Source organism: Micropterus dolomieu, linkage group LG01 (genome assembly GCF_021292245.1).
Source record: "Micropterus dolomieu isolate WLL.071019.BEF.003 ecotype Adirondacks linkage group LG01, ASM2129224v1, whole genome shotgun sequence".
In the NCBI taxonomy this organism is placed as follows: Eukaryota; Metazoa; Chordata; class Actinopteri; order Centrarchiformes; family Centrarchidae; genus Micropterus; species Micropterus dolomieu.
In genome coordinates this window covers 18649262-18671381 of record NC_060150.1, presented here as the reverse complement: position 1 = coordinate 18671381, position 22120 = coordinate 18649262, and the positions used below count along the sequence as shown (strand labels likewise).

Sequence of the window (22120 nt, the reverse complement as noted above, 5' to 3'; positions counted from 1 at the left end):
CATGTCAGTTGAGCCTGAGCAAATTCAATAGGGACCTCGCACGATCGTGCTCGGGCCCTAAATATAATCTTAGCAAATTCAATAGGGACCTCGCACGGTCGTGCTCGGGCCCTAAATATAATCTTAGCAAATTCAATAGGGACCTCGCACGGTCGTGCTCGGGCCCTAACAAGAACCTCGCACGGTCGTGCTCGGGCCCTAACAAGAACCTCGCACGGTCGTGCTCGGGCCCTAACAAGAACAACACCGACAGTAAAACAAGACCAGAACACTATGGCAGACTAAAACCACAATGTAACACAGGAAAAAATTAAAAACACCTAGCCAACCAAAAACCATGATAATTTTAAGATGTGTGTGTACCAGCTGAACCAATCGTGGTCCAGTATACACCTTACACACATGTAATGTGGAAAGCTCCAGAGCCCTGTTTCAGAAAGCAGGCTTAAAAAACTCTGAGCTTATCCCTGAGCTCTGGGTTGATTGAGCCTGAGGTGGGAAACTGAATTTTCGGTTCCAGAACAGCTTATCAGAATAAGTTCAATCAACTCTGAGTATGTTGAGCTTGATTGAAGCGCGTGCGTGGGGATGAAAAAAAGCCATCATCAGTGGAGCTCCGATACAATTCACCATGGCAACGGGTAAATAAATGCAGAGCCGCCATTTTAATAAGGTGGAGCTAAAAATATGAATGTGTGCCAACACGGACCATAATAGGCTCTAAACCGCAGGAGTGGAAGAAGGATCAATGCGTTAACATTATTAGGCTACTATACAGTGATGCTCATTCATCATTTACCAGACTGGAACTGCTACAGCCCATTACATTCGATTTTAAATAAGAAGGCTATATTTATTACACTGTAACCCGACAGGGCTAAATGCCAGTCACAATCGGCTGCCTAATTATGAAAATAGGTAGGCTATAGATCAAATATAAGACACAGTTTACTCGTGGACCTGTGATTGTAAAGTCACAGTCATACCCAGCATGTTAGCTTATTAATAATTTGTTTGCAGTGGAAAATGTGTTTAGGCTATAGGTTAAAGTTTTAGACGTCTATATTACATTAATAAATCTTGCTCATTTTGTATTATTAATGCTGTCAAAACACATTCAGACTATCAGCAGATAATAATGAAAAACTCACATTTAAACCTTATTTAGGCCTGTTTGTTTCAGCGGCACCACAGTCATCCTCACTCAGAAATAGTCACATTGTCTCCAGTTGATAACTACGATAGGAATGTTCCAATCAGTGCGACTACAATATGAAAGATTACTGTTTATTGATCAGTTTTATAGGTTAGCCTACATATTAAACAGTGATTAGGCTACTGCTGTCAGGACCGGGGCCAGAAACTCAGACGCAGACCAGAGTATGAGCAGTGAAAGGATTTATTGAACACAAGGGAGAGACAAGTGTGGCTTGGGGATGGGTGGTTGTTCCAAGGGGCATGTGGTCCTGGTTCCAGAGCTCAGGGGTTTTCGTGGCGCAGGAGGGAATCCGAGTCAGGCATGGGCAGGTACGCTGTGGTCGAGACAGAAAAACACATTAATACGAATACAAGGGTGATACAAGGGTGCTGATTAACTGAATGAGTCTCAGGTGCGTCAACTGGAACTCAGGCAACCACGCCCACCAGCAGCCCCAGAGCATGAGGGAGGAAGCAGAACACAGAGAGACAGACAAAAACCAAAACACACCAAGCACACCATAAACGCCCCAAGGGGAAAAGAACTCAAAACTACAATCACACACACATCCCAACAGGATGGTCAGGGTCACGACCGGGGGTTCGTGACAACTGCAGTAATGTAGCCCACAGTAAGTGTTTTCAGTGCAACTGTCCACAGAGTCGCAGTGTTATACTTAAAGACGGACATAGATTTTATTCTGTGCTGAGGATAAATCCACGATATGCGAAGATCTGTCATACATCGATGACAGATTGATCATAAAAGCGGTCATGTTCAAGATCATGTTTGGGTAAAAAACTAATAGCCTATCTAACCGGGATTTTAAAGTTTTTAAAGATGTAAATGCGTTCAGATATGTGCTTTGATATCGAATGAAAGAATGAGGAAATGAAACGGTGAAACGGTGTGTTAGACCGCCTCAGGCTCCGCAGGAGGGGAGGAGTTAGAGAGAAACTGACGGTTTTTCAACTTATCGTGTGAACCTTCACAGCATCAGTTGCCGGAGTTACTGATCTAGGGATTATCTGATCTCGCTCTCTGAAACGGAAAATCCAGAGTTTCCCTCATCTCAGGCTTAACATACTCAGAATTTTCACTAATCCCGCTTTCTGAAACGGGGCCCAGGTCATACACACTGAGAATGAACAAGGGATCTTGTGTTCAGCAGTTTAACTTTTGAGGTAAAAAATATTTCTGGATTTTTCAGAGTAAATGTCATTTTTGGACGTTTAACCAACAATTGAAGTTTTATGTGGAAAAATATAACACACACACACAAACATTATTCTTCTTATTCCAAGCAGCTGCTTTCAACAGCAAAGAGTAGTTGACATTTGCAGTGCCAACATTTCCTCTGTAAATTCAACCTGTTAGAGGTGAGTTTACACAAATGCCTGCATTACCTTCATGGTCTGATGACAGCCTCTCCCTCTATGTCCTCCAGTGCCACCCTACCTTTGCATCTGTGTCCGCTCTTATGTAAGAGCAAATGACATAACACTTAGAAGATCAGAGCACTGTGGAACAGAACACAGCTGGCAACAGCCATCACCTGAGGATGGTGTTTTTTGCTTTTGGCCCTTAAAGGAAACAGTGTGATGCTTGCAGGTGAACGTGATGGTGGAGTAGTGTTTTGACAAAAATAGTGTGTGCATTTAAAAAACACCAGGTATGGCAGTACAGAGGCGGAAAGACTATTTGACACCATGCCAGTGTGAAATGGAGTCCCAGTCTGGGAGAGGGAGGTAGAGGCAACTGCCAAAAGCCAAACACCCTTTAGAGAAAAAAAAAAGAGGGAGGGAGGGAGGGGTTGGAGGGTGAGAGACAGAGAAAGACAAACACTTTCCTAATATAGCTCGAGGAGCCTTGACACCAGACCTGGACAGGATATACTGACTTTCACCCAGCAGAAAATCCAGGAGAAGCTTCCCGGTTTTCTTTATGTTTCCCTCCCTGCTTGCGTCATTTATGGCTCCATGTGTCCTGTTTTCTCCTCATCAAGATAAAATGTCTTGTCTTCCCTGCAGCATCTTTATATGGTAACCAGGGAGTGAGGACGGTCCAGGAATTTCTGCGGTAAGGACGCCTGTCTTCTATTTGTTCTCATCTCCCATCAGACTTACAGAGCCACACAGCACATTGCTACAACTCATTCTAACACAGCTGCTAGCAAATGCAGTTATGAATGGATATTTTGATACAAGTGATTCAAAGTGAAACTGACTTCAGTAGATTGAATCATTTCATTTTAAGGTTGGAATTATTCAAGGTTTGAGTTTTAGTTTTACTGAAACTGAACTGGCCTTCAACCCAATTCTAGTTGTAGTTAAATCCTAATTTCAGATTTCACTTTCAACTGTCATTTGAAGATGTTTATTTCTGCAAAAACCTGTGAAACTCTTGACACCTCCTGCCTCCAGTCTTTAACCTACTTATAGAGTGGATCAGTATGTCTACATTATTGCTAATTTGAGTTTAATGGTTGGGTTAGGCACTAGGTTTGACTCAAGTTTATGTTCTGACACAAAGAAATTTCTAAGAGACCAACATCTGCTGTGTTGGAAGAAGCATTTCCTATGCCAAAAGAACAAATGTCAACCCTGTGATGGGACCTAGGAGGAGATTCTTTCAGAACGCAGTCAGGCGTTTCAGGTTTCTGCTTGTATACGACTGTAAGATGGCTTTTAAAAGGCTGTTGTGCTGTGATGTTTCATGTATACTACAGAAAGCTATCAGCAGCAAATTCTATGAAGCCCATATCACAAAACACTATAATGGTTAATACCTTCTCCTGATTATGGTGTTATGTTCATAATTCTGTTTAACATGAAAGTTTTTAATTTTAGTTTTTGGATTTAATTCAAACAGACCATATTTTAAGATAATATTGAGCTATTTTTCTGGCTGGGGATTAAAACGGTTGATAGAAGAGTGTGTTTGTGTGTGAGTGAGAGTGTGTGTAAGAGAGAGAGAGAGAGCGAAAGTGAGAGAGAGAGAGATTACATAATGTTTAAAGCAGACAGTGAGCTGTCATAAAGGCAGTAACTATAATCTGAGCTGATGACTGTAGAAAATGGGCATAGTGATTAGAAGAAATTTCACTAACTGTTAGGTAAAGTGTTATAGATATATAGTGTTAAAATGACATAATACTCATTGTTTTTAATCATCTCTGACCTTTTTTGAGTGAATAAATGTTCTGTGGTCAATTTAAATACTATTAATAGGTCATTTAGTACTGCAATGTGACTTTGACTGACTCATGATGTGATAAAAGCCTCTGGACCGGAACAGATAGTTAGACAGGTAAGGCATATTTACAATGCAAATAAGCTTCACCTCCCGCCTCTGCACAGCACACAGCACAGTTTGCATAGAAAGCGAAAGGTTCAGAGGAATTTTATTACAATGCTTGACAGCTGTACAGAAAATATGAATCAGCTAAGAGCAGAGGACATAAGTATAAATGGGCAGCAGGTCAGACAGGGTTCTGATCAACAACACCCAGAGCAAAATGTGAGTACACACCAGCTGTTATTCACTACATGTATGCATTTATTTCTGTTATCTAGTGAATGAATATTTCTCTTAATTCAAATCACAGTTTTGAAATTTGACATATTGAACAATGTGTTTATACATGTGGCCTCTTTGAGAAATACACCGAAGATAGGAGGCTGTAGTGCTTTTCGACAATACAGGATGTGTTAGAGTGCCCAAATAAGGTCAAGTCAGTTAAAATGGGTTATAATAAGAAATCATTCAGACATTTCATTATTAAATGATAATCAACAATTTAACAAGTCTAACAAATGTTACTCAATCAGGAAAAAATTTGGTACTCTGGTAAGTATTTGCGGTGTGTGTTCATGGTGCAGCAGTAAGGCTCACTGATGGGTTTTAATTGATTCTGGACAACAGTGGAGCTTTATGGCTCAGAGGAAGCAGAGACATCTGACTGTAAGACACACAGGACCTGTAGAAGTAGATACATTCACTACTGGTTTGAGTGTGCACATGGGTTTTGATAATAAAAATAAACAGAAAGGCCTTTGATCATGAGATACATAAGGCAGATCAATTCAATTTTATTTATATAGTGCCAAATCACAACAACAGTTATCTGAGACTTTTTTCATAGAGCAGGGCCCCGTTTCAGAAAGCAGGATTAGTGAAAATTCTGAGTATGTTAAGCCTGAGATGAGAGAAACTCTGGGTTTTCTGTTTCAGAGAGCGAGATCAGATAAACCCTAGATCAGTAACTCCGGCAACTGATGCTGAGGATAAGTTGGAAAACCGTCAATTTCTCTCTAACTCCTCCCCTCCTGTGGAGCCTGAGGCGGCTCTCTGACACATATCTGAACGCATTTACATCTTTAAAAACTTTAAAATCATGGTTGGATAGGCTATTCGTTTTTCATCCAAACGTGATCTTGAACATGACCAATTTTATAATCAATCTGTCATGTAAGGACAGATATCTGCACATTGTGGATTTATCCTCAGCACAGAATAAAATCTATGTCCGTCTTTAGGTAGGGTAACATGGGGTAAGACCCCCACAGTAATTCTAACAAAATTAATAGGCTCACTGTGACTTTACTATCACAGGTTCATGACTGTGTCTTATGTTTGATCTATACCTATTTTCATAATCAGGTAGCCGATTGCAACCTTTTTCCCTTATTAAATAGCTTATTAAATATAGCCTTCCTATTTAAAATGAATGTAATGGGCTGTAGGAGAATTCCAGGACTTTATCATTTATTAAAGAAATTCCAGTCTGGTAAATGATGAATTAGCAACGCTGTATAGAAAGTACTAATGTTAGCGTATTGATCCTTCCTCCACTCCTGCGTTTTAGAGCCAATCATGGTCTGCGATGGCACACATTCATATTTCTAGCTCCACCCGATAAAATGGAGGCTCTGCCTTTATTTACCCGTTGCCATGGTGAATCGTAGTATCGGAGCTCCATTGATGATAGCTCTTTTTCATCTCCAACCACACGCTTCCTTCAGGCTCAACATACTCAGAGTTGATTGAACTAATTCTGATCAGCTGTTCTGGAACCGAAAATTCAGAGTTTCCCATCTCAGGCTCAATCCACTCAGAGCTCAGGGATAAGCTCAGAGTTTGTTAAACCTGCTTTCTGAAACACGGCCCAGGTCTAGAACGTACTCTGTGATGTTATTTACAGAAACCCAACAATTCCCACCAAGAGCAAGCACTAGGCGACAGTCTTTTCCTTTGCCTCTGTCGCCTAGTGCCTACAGTCACAGTCTGTTGTCTTGTATCCAGTCTTCTTCGTGTGTGCATTTTGATTTGGTCCTGTCTGTTTGCGTCTTGTGGAATTTGTCAGTGTTCTGTTATCTGTCTATTTTATCCACTCTGTTATTAGTTCGGTCCCTGTTTGTTTTGTTGCTAACGCCTTGCGTTTAGACTCCCTGTTACTGTCCTGTCTAGTTTAGACTTTAGCAGTTGGTCCATGTTTTCTGTTTTGGGTTTTGTTCCTTGTCTTGTGTTTTCTGTTTTGCCTTGTTTATTCCATGGTTCATTTGCATGTTCATGTTTTGCTCACTTAGCATCTGTGCTGTCTCTGATCTTAGGTTTAGTCCTGCATTTTAGTTCTGTGGCTCTTACTTAATGTCCTTGTATTTACTTCTAGTTCTGTGTTTGCATTATTTTGGCTTTGTCTGCTCTGTGTTCTGTTTAATCCTGGCTTCAGTCTGTTTTCCCTGTTGGTTGTAGTTTATTTGTGATCTGTCTGCTTGTGTCTCGATTAGTTTGTTATTATTATTATATTATTCTGATCTGTTATGTCTTATTTTAATGTGGTCTGTGTTTTGTGTTCAGTAACGTGGGTTCTGGCTGTTACTCCAGAATCCCTCTGCCTGCCTGTCTTGTTAGTCCTGATCCCTCTCACCTGTGTTGCTCCCTCCTGCTCGTTAGTCCCTAGTGTTAAATGTTTGCTGTTTCTGTTCAGTCTCTGTCTAGTTATTGTCGTGTTTGGAGTGTTCTGCCTGTCTCTGTGTTGCCTGATCCGCTGTTTAGACATTTTACACCCGAACTGCATGTAAGCCTGAGTTTTTGTGTTTTTGGATTAAAACCTGTGCACCTTCAGTCAACTCTCCAGTGTCTTGCGTCTGGGCTCTCTCCTGTTTGCACTTCATCTAAAAATCGTGACAGTTCTCTGTTCTGTGCAATGCCTCATTGGCCCGTCTTCTTTTGGCAGTGTGATGGACATACTCAACTTGTGGAATGATGACCCGGAGGAGGTTCTCTTGGACCTGGGCTTTGGTTGTGATGAACCTGACCTCTCTGGGCGCATCCCGGCACGATTCATCAATCATCAGTCTCAGGCCAGAGGAATAAACCTCCAGGTCTTTCTAGAGACCCAGAAGAACCGTCTGGACTTGGAAAACCCAGATGTCAGCAGTAAGTCTAAGTTTTAGTGCTATGACCAGTGGTGTACAAGTGTAGCAAAGCATTCCAACAAGTGATGCATGTATGCCAATGTTGAATTGTATCATGTTATCCTAGCACTGACATCATACATTCTGTTTATCCTTTCTTGTTCTACAACCATTTGGAAGCTGGTTGCAGGGAATTGCTCCCATTCAGTCACTTGGTCCAGCATTGATGTTGGATGATCAGTCAGCGTTCCAGTTCATCCCAAAGCTGTTATAGATGGTGTTGAGGTCAGGATCTGTGCAGGCCAGTCAAGGTCTTCCACACTAAACTGGGAATGGCATTTCTTTATGGATCTTGTTTTATACACAGGGGCACTGTCATGTTGAACTTGGAAAGGGTCACACACAAACTGCTGACACAAAGTTAGGGGAACGCTGTTGTCCGGGCGGCTGTGGCTCAGGGGGTAGCGCAGGATAGAGTGGGTTGCCTGTTAATCGAAAGACTGGCGGTTCAATCCCCGGCTCCTCCAGGCTGCATGTCGAAGTGTCCTTGGGCAAGATACTGAACCCCGAATTGCTCCTGTTGGCTGTTCCACCAGTGTATGAATTAGAGTTGGGCCGATAGATGCCATCATGCAATGGCTGACAGACATCAAGACATTGAGCCAGCATCATGACTGTAAAACCCCCCCAGCCAAAAAAACAAACTCAAATTTTAACATTATGAAAGCAGGTTTTATTGACCACCAACATTCTTATTGTTTTTAAATATCCTTTGCACCTGCCTTGGAATTCTCTTCTCCCCGCACTCTGACACACTCACACACACCTACACCTCAGGTAAACACCCAGGCTTGCCCCGCCTCTCTCTCCCCCCGATCTGCCACATTTTCTCCATCAGCAGTAGCCTGTTTTATAAAGTCGCCCCAAAAGACTGAGAACTCATCTTTTTTCTATATTTGTCGGCTTATTAATGACGTAGGCTATCAAACAACTGAAACCAACATCTGCACCCTGTGTTCACTGATGCTTTACCCTGCAGTAAAATATCCACCACGACTTGTAACGTAAGTTAATAGTCTACCAATTTTCTTTACCAAGTGAAGTCTGTGCGAGAACACATGCACATAAGACGACTGCTTCCACCTGCGTGCGTGCGTGCGCGCACCCGATGACATGATTCCATCTCGATGTTTCATTTTAGACCTCGCCCAACCCTAGTATGAATTTGTGTGAATGTTAGTTTCTGTTTGAGCACTTAGGCTCAGTGTATGAATGTGTATAAATGGTGAATGCAATGTAGTGTAACAGCGCTTTTGAGTGGTTGCAAAGACAAGAAAGGCGCTATACAAATATTTCCCTTTATTGGAACTAAGAAGTCCAGACCAGGGAAAAAAACGTCATAATAGAATTTATCTCACTGCACTTTTCATACATTTTAATGGGTCTCATTTATAAAACTGTGCGTATAATCCTCACTAAAATTGTACGTACGCCCAAAAGCCAAAAATGGCTTTATAAAACCGTGCGTACACACACTTCTAAGTTATGTTTCCTTTATAAATCACAATCAACTTGAAATGTGACACATGTGAGGGAGCTGACCCTTCAAACGCTCATAGTGGCCTATAAATGGTCAGTGAAATGCCCCTCAGTAACATTAATACGTACTGACTGTATAAAGAAAAGGATGCAAATTCTGACAGAAAAGCTACAAAACGAAATTTGACCCAGGCACTAATTTGGACTCCCCGGTTTGAACAGAGATTAAACCAAATGCATCCCACCTGTATTTAAACATTTATTTAGGCTACACAAACAGTCCACTCACTCACTGATGATGAGCTAAAAGAAATATGACTTGTTGTAGGCTGAATGACATAAGCTGAAAGATTTACTTAATAAAATCGTGTTATATTTTCCATAACATGTTTTTACAAGCAGTGCATCAAAACCACACGCTGGCACACAGCGAATATGTGATAACAATAGGCTATACGAAATTATTGACTCGTATTTGCTCGACTGACACATTGAAATCGGCATCAGTTTAAATGTAGCCTAATTTATCCTCCTGTTCACCTTATTTATGAGAATAAATTGCACTGCATGCAAGTATTAATATGATTCCCGATAAAACTGTACAACATATTTGAGGCATTCTTTTGAAGAAACAGATTCCTCCCCTTTTGTGTTTATTATCCTCAATCATGGTTCTTTTTGTATGCGCTGGAAATTATCTTGGGTTTTTTTTATTGTGCACTTCAGGAAAATCAACCAAATGTTTGTTTTTTCAGAAAGGCTTTAAGCCTATGATACTCGGAGGTACTTTTTCGATTTATGTCACACAATAGTAGGCCTATTCATTTCAGTTTCCTTCTGCCATGTGAGTTGCCATTTCTCCTCTTTAATAATAATAATGTCATACTTTTATTGTCACATACATGTTGCGAAATTCATCCTCTGCATTTAACCCATCCCTCAAGGGAGCAGTGGGCAGCACCCGGGGACCAACTCCAGATCTTTACCAGTGTCTGGTCAATAACACTGACAGGAGAACCTAACATGTTTTGTTGGTGGGGTAACCGGAGCACCCGGACAACCGGGGTTTGAGCCGCGACCTTCTTGCTTTGAGGCCACAGTGCTATCCATAAGTTCATCTTTGTACTACCTGACCAAACCACAGAGCAATAATCTAAATGTGATAGCACTACTTTCTGCAAAACATGTTTAGTTAGATATGGAGTTAAAAACAAAGAACACCTTTTAACTACAGATATTTCTCCCCATCTTTTGCACTACATCATCTATATGTCTTGACTACGACAAATTACAGTCTAAGGTTACCCCAAGAAGCTTTGTTTCCTGTACCTGCTCTACAGCAACATTGTTAAGTCCCAAATCCAACATGGGCCTTGTATTTAGTGAATGTTTAGTTCCAAATAAAATGCTTTTGGTCTTGGCTTTATTCAGGTGCAATTTATTATCAGTAATCCAGTTAAATACCATCTACAACTCGTTGTTGAGAGCTGCAGTAATTCTTTCAACAGCTGGTGCGGACATATAAAATTTTACATCATCCGCATACATAGACACAGAAGCTCTTTTACAGACCAGTGGGAGATCATTTGTAAAGAGTGAGAAAAGCATTGGTCCTAGTGATGACCCTTGCGGGATCCCACATGTTACAAGCCTTACCTTTGAGAAGCTTCCATTGAAATACACCTTCTGTGTTCTATCTGTTAAGTAGCTCTCTACCCATGCTAATGCAGATAACATTAATGCAGAAAACATTTGAGTGTCCCTAGTAGCAAGCTATGGTAAATATCAAAGGCAGCACTAAAATATAATAGTGCTGCTCCGACAATATTTTGTTAATAAATGTATTTTAACCAATTATCTGTCATCACAGCTGTACAGGTTGAATGTCCTCCTCTATACACATGCTGGTATTTGCTTAACAATTTATTCATAGTGAAATAACCTTGTTCTTGTTAAATGCTTCAATCCAAGATGGGGTTAAACTGCTCTTTCTGCCCATGATATCATTTAAGGTGCTCCAGAACTTTTTCCCCATCATGTTTTATATAATTAATCCTGGATTCATAGTACAATTTCTTCTTTTTTCTATTCAAATTAGTGACATGGTTGCTCAATTTACAATGTATTTGCCAGATAAGAATCCAGACCCCTTTGCCACTCCTCTTGCCTAGCAGCTCTAACAGTCAGCCTCCTAACATGCATGCAACATGCATGCTTATCCAAAACTGGGGCCAGTAATTCCATGGATACATTGAGTGCACTATCTGGGATATTTCTATAATCCACAAATGAATCCCAACAAAAACCATTCATTCTTTTATAGACAATCTTTGGCCCCACCTTTGGAACTTTAGTCTTCCTGAATAAACCCACCAGATTGTGGTCACTAAAGCCGATGGGAATTATTACGGCTTTAGAACAGAGTTCAGTAACATTAGTGTAAATATGATCTATACAAGTGGATGATAAAAGTCCTGTTTCATAGATATGTACCCTGGTTGGCTGGTTAATAACCTGAACTAGATTACAGGCCCTGGTTATAGTAAGAATTTTCTTCTTCAGCTAACATTTTGATGCAAGAAAATCTATGTTAAGGTCTCCCAGGACATAAATTTCTTATTTTCATCACATGCTCGCTCAAACATTTCTCCCAGATTGTCAAGATACTGATTGCCAGACCCTGGTGGCCTATAACAGCATTCCATCAGAATAGGTTTTAAAAGGGGTTGGTGAACCTGTAACCATAACATTTCAACATCACATAACATTAGATCTTATCTGATTTTATTTGGGATGTGGCTCTGAATATAAATGGCAACTCCTCCCCCATAAATATCCCTATCCCTTCTATAGATACTATATTCCTGTATCTCTACTATAGCATCATCAAACATTGTCTAAATGAGTTTCAGAAATAGCTTGAATATGAATATTATGAGATGTTAGCAAGTTACTGATGTCTTGAATTTTGTTTCTTAAGCTACATATTAGCACACATTCTGTCCAGAATATGTGTGTATGTGAGTGCTCACTCAAACCCACATTCTTAGTTGACCTTTCCATTTGGACCCGTCGTCCTCTGGGAGAGAGGACCATAAGTCTGTCATGGCAAATGTAGGCAATGTTTCCCTTTGCTCATTCAACCTTCTTGCGCGGAACTAATTCTCTTTGTTTTATCGTTATGGCTTCAGAGTAGTCCTCATTAAAATAAATACTAGTAACTTTTCAGTTTGTTTGCTCTGGTCATCACAACTGCCTTGTCTTTCCATCTTAAAAACTTGACCACGATCGATCTGTGTAATGTTCCTGCCCTTGTAAGATCTCCCATACGATGGGCATGTTCCACTTCAATCTGTTCTTTATACATTTCTAACTTTTCAACTAGAATGTGGCGGACCTTGTTCTCAGTTTCTTCTCCCCTCTCACGTTGCAATTTAGGAATGCTGTTGATAATCTTTCCTGTTTGTCTATTTTCCCATCCAGTAATGGCGCCGATTCACACACTTTGTTTATGTCCTCTCGTGCTTCTCGGCACATTTTAACAATCTCATCGCTGTTCTTCTCCTGATTATCCACCTGCGCTTGTGTGTAGTCCAAACTGTTTGTATTCTGTGACGTCCTTTAACAGATCATCAACTCACTTGTTTGTTGTTTCCATAAAGAGTTGAAGAAACGTTAAAGTTTTTTTTCCTGGAGATCCATCATGTAAGATTTTCTGTGTTTCCAACATTTCTGTTTCAACATTCACAGTAACATATTCCTCCTCAACAGCAGACGCTTTCTTTGGAGGAGCCATCTTGATATTGATGATTTTATTATTTTGAAAGTCCGTTGCTCACTGGCTCTGAAGACACATACAGTCAAACCATGGGTCACAGGAGGTGTGGGCTGTTGACCAACCTGCAAATCACCCACCCAAACTAGCAGCGGACAGAGGCTTCAGCAGTCTATGCTGGATGCAGCATGTGGGAGAAGTAGATAAACAAAAGCAAGACAAGCGATCAAATGCCATAGCGAAGTGGATAGCTACACACTGCATGCTGATCAGTATTGGAGAAGATGCTGGTCTGAGGAACGTTAAAAAAAAACGTTGAAATCACAACGTAGTCGCTTGGCTCCGCGGGGTTGATATTTGTTCTGGTGAACAGGAGACAGGTGCTCCGCAAGTAAACGGCAGACGCTCTACCATGGCAACGGCTTCTGTGTGCTACACAGCTGTAGCGTTTTTAACTTAAGTTAAAATTACAGGCTAACGTTACATAACTTTACCTGATAGGCCTACATCTAGTTTTCTCTGCCATGCGAATTCCCTCCTGTTGATGTCCTATTTAGTAAACAATAGATTCTGGAAACTCACAAACAGTGAGGATCAGTCTCCCTTCCAGTGATTATTTTTTCTTTTTTTTTTCTCTGCGTTCCGTACAAAAACTTCAAGACAATTCAGTTTCAGCAGTGGGCGCGTGCGTGAGGTGACCACTTCCCCTCACTCTAACAGGTACACTTGCTACTGAACATAGACTGTTTCTGCTGCTCTCCTATAAAAGAATAATGTTTCTGCTGATACCAACAAAAACCAACAAGAAAACAGATTTATATATGTTAACCTGTTGCTCAGAAGGTGCCTGTTATTAGCGTGGCTCTGAGCCCGTATTTATCAAGTGTCTCAGAATTACTCATAAGAACACTGCTAAGAACTAACTTAAGAGTAAAAAAATTCCAGGCTCAAAGCTGTGCTTCAAAGTTAGTTATCAAGCATCATAGTCCTAATTGAGTGAAGTGTAGGACTAAATCTTAAGTGTCAGTCTTAGTGCTGATTTACGACACTTTGCTGTGCCGCAAACAGGATTTTGGATGACAATGTAGCCAAGGACCAATGACTGAAGAGATTTCCTTATTTAAGAATATTCTCAGATAAATTCACATTGAATGGTGAAATTTCTAAGAGGAGTTTATATTCAACACAAACTTAACAATAAAGAAGAGAATAAATTATGATATAGGCCTACACATTAAGAAAGATAAAAAAGGTTATCTTTATATGAGCGCCATCAATTGCACCTACTACTCCTGGGAAAACGGCTATTTGCAAGAACTGTGTTTGCTTCTGCCGGATTACGTGAGGTGTTGGGAAGTTGATGAAACGCGTGACAATGTGTGGCGCTGTAGCCTAAGTGCTTTAATTGTTTCCACGACTATTCGGCTTATTGATGGTTGTGACGAGCCAAAATCATCAGCATTGCTGCATTGGTCCCGACGCAAAGAAACAAAGTGTCATCACCACCTTCAGTTTAACTGAAAATGCATTACTGTGTACAGTCAGTGATGAGATGACGTCCCTAACCAACTCGCTGACAAGGATTATGCCTGCGCTGTCCGACCCCGTCTTATTAACTGTGTGTCATCAAATAATTCATAAACTATATTCCTCTCCTGAAAGATTCATGTCTCTGTCTTCACAGTGCCATCACAAGCCCTACTGGCAACTCCTAACCACCTGAGAGACCTCTCGAGCTGTCTTAAATAACTGGGAGAGTAAGAGTGATTCTTAGCATTAAGAAATTAGAGAACTTTAGAGGAAGATGAGGAGAGAAGAGTTCAGTCTAGGCCTCCAGCAGCCATACCTCCCTTTTTTCCCCCATTAAAAATGCATCTGGGCGGGATTTCTAAATCGCCTAAAATATCCAGGATTCAGCTTTTGCTTTTTACAGTCAGCATTCATTGTGTGCGCTTTTGCATTACTTTGGACTTGTTCTTGCCTTCTTCCACGCCGTCATTGGCCGGTCATGTAGGCCCACATGTCCTTCAGGCAAACACTTTTCCACTTCGCTGCCCTCTCCACTGGCGGAGACTGAGTAGGGGGAAGATCGGGTGCTTTTGATCCAAGCGTGTGCATAAAGTTTCTTGGCCATACACTTTTTATGAACTGACCAATCACAGCCTGGATGGGGCCAGACATTAAAAAAGGTTTACTTTAGAAATGTTGAACTTGTTCAGCATGAATGATTATGATTAATGACAAGTTAGCACTTAGCATTAATACATTAGAGACTAACCACCATGCACCATATAGTGCATTTTTCGTGCACAAGGATTTAATGAATGAGAACAATGTACCATAATAAACCTGCTGACTGAAATTAATATTATACTAGACGGCTTCCTCCGGATTACACTCTTTAGTGCTTTGTGTGTTTTTTGTTTATAAACAGTTTTTTCTGCCGTCCCTCTCTGGTAACATTTACCAGAGAAGTGCTCTTAAATATTGGATTTCAACTGCTCACACTATTCCACCGCTCTTTATTGAACCTGGAACTTTCTCGGAGTTATTAGTTGGAGGAGCAGCATCTCTGTACGAGATCTACTGGAGACGCCGAAGGGGAAAGTGTGCCGGCGCACTGGTTAAACTGAGACAGCGGGGGTTTTCGCACTGTGCTCCCTTCTATTTACCTGGCGAATGTCCGCTCTCTGGCCAACAAAATGGATGAACTGCTACTCCACAACAGAACTCTGTCTCTACATAAATGCCATGACTGTAAAGCAGCTCAGCGACACCGGACCTTATGTCGTTCATGTCCGCTGATAGCCAAAAACTAAAGGAAGAATGGAGAACGAGGGAGAAAGGTGTTCTTTTGACAGCTGTAGCTACTACCATTATTGTGTCGGCCAGAACGGGGCGAGACACCGCGGCGTCTGGCAGACGGGCTACATCGTGCTGGGTGATCTCTGTCCCCACTGCCAGGCGGGCCTCGGACCGGCGCACACCAGCTGAGCGCTCACTCTCGGTTCGCACTGACCGTTCTGCGCCCTTCTCCCCCCGAAGAGTGGCGGCGCCGGGAGGATAGCTTGCTGTTCAGGACGAGGAGATGTGGCGGTCCACCTGCTCTCTGGACGAAGCCCTCAATCTACTATTGACGGAAAAGCGGGAGATGGATGGATCCGCTCTTCCCATTCACGGGTCTCCGAGCGGCTCTGAGCTTCCCCTGTTCGGACCTCCGATGACGCCGGCCTCAGCGCTACTAGGTTGCTGCGGCGAGGTAAGCTAACAGGGAGCTAACGGATAGCTAACGTGACGCTCACATACGGTCTGCCTGGATCAGCCAACCAGGGAGACCCCGTGTGCCCACGTTGCTCCACATTAGCTGCGGCTAATGACATTTAGCAAACGGTTTAATTGCTGCTGGCCAACCCTCATCAGTCAAAGTGGACCACTGGTAAGCTATGGGTCGAAAGAAAGCTGTGTGAATCATGTTGCTCCTTTTTGTAGAAGTTGTTGAACAAATGCTGTCTGTGCCTGTCTCAGTCGAACCAGCCACACCAAGCAAACATTTCCCACACTGTGTGAGCCAGCTGCTGTTAGTCAAGTGGCTAACCTGCAGCTTGAAGCTCAAAGCAACAAGCAGTACGCTCTGTTCACGATCAGAAGTCCCTCCCCATAGAACTGTATGAGCCCACGACAGTGGACATTCGCTTTGTGTGGACAGAACATATATAAACCCGGTACCAATATTTTTCTGACTCACTACACACCACTACGCACGCCGACACCACTGTCGCGGTCAGTGGGCGACTGGGGGTCTCATTATGGCTCTGGGCAGGTGAGTTGTGCTTGGTGGTACCATATGGGCCAGTGAGGTGTTGACTCATCCTGCTTTGCCTCTATCCCAATAGTGATAGCCTTAGAGGGCGAAGCCTATACGAAATAGAACGGGGGTTAAGTTCTGTAACAGATTCTATGAGTATAGGCACAGCCCTCTAAGTTGAAGGCCTCACTGGACCTTGGTTCTCAGTGCTGAAGAAAAGGCATTTTGGAGTCGATAGCTTGGTCTGACCTGTGTGTGTGTGTGTGTGTGTGTGTGTATGTATGTGTGTATGTATGTGTGGAGAGAGAGAGAGAGAGAGAGAGAGAGAGAGAGAGAGAGAGAGAGACTAAAATTCTCATCTCTGCGGTCCATCAGGACTAAAACCTCTCGCCACAAAAACAGCTTCTTCCCGTCTGCAGCTAGCCTCATTAATAAAGCCCGGGTCCCCCACTGACACTCCCCCCCCCCTTGCAAATGATGCAAATGTCTCTGCGCATGTAAATACTGTTTCATCTCGTGTCGTGCACAGACCTGGCACGTTGCACATATTTGTTGTTGATTGTTGATCTTTGTTGTTGTATATTTTTATATTGTCAGTTTATATATTTATATGTACACAATATTCTCTTCCGTTGCGTTACTTCTTCAGACACTCACAAACTAAAGGAGACCATTCCCCAACACTGCTGGTATTCAACAACTGGCAGACGAGCTGAACGGTTTCTGTTAAAGGTTTGAGAAGCTGACAGTCACACCTCTCCTCCGCTCCAACACCATCTTCAAACAGTCACCTTCCCCAACTGCTATGCTGTCACACCCCCTCTCTGACCCCTCACCTGCACTCACGGTTTGTGAAAAGGATGTGCGCCAGCTCTTCCAGAGGCAGAAGATCAGGAAGGCTCCTGGCCCAGACGGTGTGTCACCATCTTGCCTGAAAATCTGTGCAGACCAGCTGGCCCCCATCTTCACACAGATCTTCAACAGATCATTGGAGCTGTGTGAAGTTCCCTCCTGCTTCAAACGCACAATCATCCCGGTCCCCAAAAACACCTCTATCTCTGGATTAAATGACCACAGGCCTGTCACCCTGACATCTGTAGTCATGAAGTCCTTTGAAAGACTGGAGTTGGCCCATCTGAAGGACATTACAGGCCCCTTGTTGGACCCCCTTGAGTTTGCCTACAGGGCTAACAGGTCAGTGCATGATGCAGTGAACTTGAGACTGCATTACGTCCTGCAACACCTCAACTCTCCAGGGACATATGCAAGGATCCTGTCATGGACTTCAGCTCAACACCATCATGCCAGACATCCTCAACACCAAACTCACCCAGCTCACTGTGCCAGCCTCCACCTGTCAGTGGATCACAAACTTCCTGAGTGACGGCAGGTGAGGCTGGGGAACATCACATCCAGCACCATTCTAAACAGCCCTGTGTCTGCTGTGGAATCCTTCAGGTTTCTGGGATCCACTATATCCCAGGACCTTAAGTGGGAACCCAACACTGACACCATCATCAAGAAGGCCCAGCAGAGGATGTACTTCTTGCACCAGCTCAGGAAGCTCAACCTTCCTTAAGGATCTGCTGATCTACTTTTACACAGCCATCATCCTGTCTGTTCACTGCATGTCCATCAATGTTGGGTTTGGATCTGCCACCAAAAAGGACAGGAGGACTACCACGGAGAGTCCGGACTGAAAAAAAGAACAAAATCATCTGTGCCAACCTGCCCTCCATTCAGGACTTATACATTTCAGGAAACGGTCAGGAAACATATGGGGGTATTTATGTTTCAATATTATTTGTGTGAACAGATGAGCGATCTGTGTGTAAATGTGTAATCTGTTAATATAAAACACAAAATGAAGATTTGTAAACTCACAAAAATATTTTGCAAATAGAAAATAGATCTGCAAATACACAAACAAATTCCAAAAATAAAAATATCTGTGAATATATTTAATAGTTTACAAATAAATTAACCACATTTGTGAATATCTTCCTAACATTTACAACTTGTTGAAAAGTATTTGTGACTTTTGTCACTTTCGAACAGGCATTTGTGAGTCCCGCCTGTATTTGTCGATCTCAGTTCTTCACACACAGAGTTTTGAAACAAACTTTCCGCCGATGGAAAGAAAATCGACTCGTGTCATTCGGCTGTTTTCGGAGACCACGTGATGATGCCTGATGACGTTATTTCCACATTTCAAAGTAAAACAGCCTCCGAACTGCCTGAATGTGTCAGCTTGTTGCTATCGTGAAGGAAATATCAGCTGCTGTTTCAACAAAATGTGAATGCAGACTGAAATTCAACCATGTTGTTGTGTCGAGAGAGGCAGCGATTCAAAACAGCGGTGAGTAAGAAATAGTATAATTATATAATATAACAATATATTAAGCTATGAGCACAGGGCAAGTCCGCTAGCCGCTAGGCTAATTTCAGCAGTTTGAAAATTCTCCATTACTGTGTGATTTAGAATAAGAACAAGTTCAGAAAGTCATCCTGCACTGCAGCAGCTTATAAGACAGGCTGGAGTGGATAACAAACTTTATCTTTATCTTTCTCAAGTAATACAGTGATGTAGTTATGTGATATATACAGTCCTTGTCACCATTATTGGCACCCATGACGTTTAAGTACATAATGTGGAATATCTTCTGAAAAACATTAATCAAGTCAAACAATTCTGTCCTATAGAAAACTTGTGGTTCATACAAAAGAGCAAATGATAAACAACAATTTAAAACAATAAACAATGGGAGGACAAAATAGAAAATCTTAAAGCTTGCTGTGTCACTGGTATTGCTGTAAATCAGTATGGAAACACATTGTGACTCACCTGTGGTAAATCACAAATGAGAATCACCTGTGATAAATTGTCTGTGCCCATGTGACATGAATTAACCAATGAACGATGACTTCCGTGTTTTAAAAAGCCATCTGTTATCCCCTGTTCCTTTGTCACAATGGTGAAGACAAAGGAGCTGTCTGAGGACATCAGAAGTGCGATAATTAGCAAACAAAAGACCTCCAAAGGGTATAAGGCCATCTCCTTGGTATCCCTGTTTCAACAGTGCGTAATGTTATTAAAAAGTTTGCCAAGCATGGAACTGTCAAGAACCTCCCTGGATGTGGGGGCAAGAGAAAAATTGATGAGAGAAGTCTGCGAAGGTTGGTGCGAATGGTGGACAAAACACCACGTCAAACATCCAAAGACCTGAAGGCCAACCTGGAACAGTCTGGGGTCATGGTTTCAATAAGTACCATACGCCGCACACTAAACCAAACCACAATCCTTCTGGAAAAAATGTTCTGTGGACAGATGAAACAAAAATAGAGCTTTTTGGCAATGCACACCAACAGTTTGTTTACAGACGGCGCAATGAAGCCTACAAGGAAAAGAACACCCTACCAACAGTTAAGTATAGTGCAGGATCCATAAAGCTGTGGGGCTGCTTTGCTGAATCTGGTACTGGAGGCCTTGACCGTATCACAGGAATCATGAAATCAGAGAATTAAAGAGATTTTAGAGCGAAATGTCCTACCCAGTGTAGGAAAACTTGGCTTGAGTCGAAGATCATGGGTCCTCCAGCAAGACAAAGACCCAAAGCACACATCCAAAAGCACGCAGGAATGGTTGAAAAGGGAAAAAATGGACTGTGGGCAGCAATGAGTCCTGATCTACTTTGGTATGAGCTGAAATCTGCCATTGGGGAAAAGAAACCTGCAAACGTTCAAGAGCTTGAACAATTTGCAAAGAAAGAGTGGGAGAAAAAAACAGCTGAGTGTAAGAAGCTTATAGATGGCTACAAGAAATGTTTGGAGGCTATCATCACTGCCAACGGGTGTGCAACCAAATATTAAAGAGGGGTGCCATTATTGCTGCACATGCTGTTTTTTCTGTTTTTTCTTTGAAATTACAATATGTAAGTTGAATAAACAATTTTCTTTGTTAAATTATGTTGGACCTCCAATTAAAAGATCCTGATGATATAAATTTGGTACATTTCTATTTATTTCTGAAGATATTGTAGAGGTTATGCAAAAAATGAAGGGGTGCCAATAATGGTGAGCAGGACTGTAATTTATGTGTTACACGCTCCAGGCACAGGGCATGTGGACAGATGATAAAACCTGTAAAACAGGAGAAATTAATAACACGGAAACCTGCTGCCATTGGTCTTGATGGTCTTGTCTCATTTTCAACTAAATTACTACATTACATAAACTTAACAACATGTATCTGTCAATAAACACCGATTCATATACAAATATGACAAATTATCCACCTACTCATCATACCTCGCTCGACTCATTAGAAGGGAGAGTGAACCTTTCACATATTAACAGGATAAAATAAACCGTTTATCACATTAGTTCTGTGATAACTGACAGAGACATTGCTGTCCTCAACGGTTTATAACGTTCCAGGCAAGATAGTGACATTTTTAGTATTAAATTTATATGGACAACCTTTAACCAACTCAAAACACATTTTTATAAACAAAATACAAATAAAACACTTTAAATATGAAATGAAGAATATGTAAAGGGGCTGGAAACATTAACGTTGGGCATTTATATTGACTAGGGAGCTGGGAGCTAGCTAATGGTAATTAGGGCCCGAGCACGACCGTGTGAGGTCCCTATTGAATTTGCTCAGATTGCTCAGATTATATATTTAGGGCCCGAGCACGACCGTGCGAGGTCCCTATTGAATTTGCTCAGATTATATATTTAGGGCCCGTGCACGACTGTGCGAGGTCCCTATTGAATTTGCTCGGATTATTAGGGCCCGAGCACGACCGTGCGAGGTCCCTATTGAATTTGCTCGGATTATATATTTAGGGCCCGAGCACGACCGTGCGAGGTCCCTATTGAATTTGCTCGGATTATTAGGGCCCGAGCACGACCGTGCGAGGATTATATTTTTTTTTTTTTTTTTTTGACATGGCCTAAACATACTCGAAAACTCACCAAAATTTGCAAACATGTCAGAACCGGTGAAAAATTTCGTATTCTACAAGTTTCGCACATGGGCGTTGCAAAATGACTCGCTAGCGCCACCTAGAAAATTGGAAAAAATTAGCCCCTCGTTCACGTTCAACCTACATCTACGAAATTGTCTGGGGACATGTATCATGTCAAGACGCACAAAAAAGCCTCAAGAACCCATAGCCTAAAGTCAACAGGAAGTCGGCCATTTTGAATTTTATGGCCATTTTTGGATGATTTACATACTTCGTACTTTAACGAACTCCTCCTAGGGATTTAGTCGGATCGACGTCAAATTTCTGCTGTGCCTTCTAAAGGCATTGACGATGAAAAGTTGTGCTATTTGCGAGTTTTCGTCAATGGGCGTGTCCGTGGCGTCGATG

The 22120-nt window shown here is 41.9% G+C and overlaps 1 protein-coding gene across 3 annotated transcripts in view; it reads left to right on the top strand.

Moving 5' to 3' along the window:
* The first annotated feature begins 3120 nt into the window (after positions 1-3120).
* Positions 3121-22120, top strand: part of LOC123979958 (uncharacterized protein PB18E9.04c-like) — a 48129-nt gene continuing 29129 nt past the window's right edge. For 2 of the 3 annotated variants that reach the window (XM_046064072.1, XM_046064087.1), the window contains exons 1-2: positions 3121-3277; positions 7437-7639. In XM_046064072.1, coding sequence (XP_045920028.1) covers positions 7441-7639 — 199 coding nt within the window. In that variant the 5' untranslated portion in view covers positions 3121-3277; positions 7437-7440. Of the gene's footprint in view, positions 3278-7107; positions 7278-7436; positions 7640-22120 lie in introns of those variants that run through there. The other variant, XM_046064079.1, reaches the window with a different exon arrangement.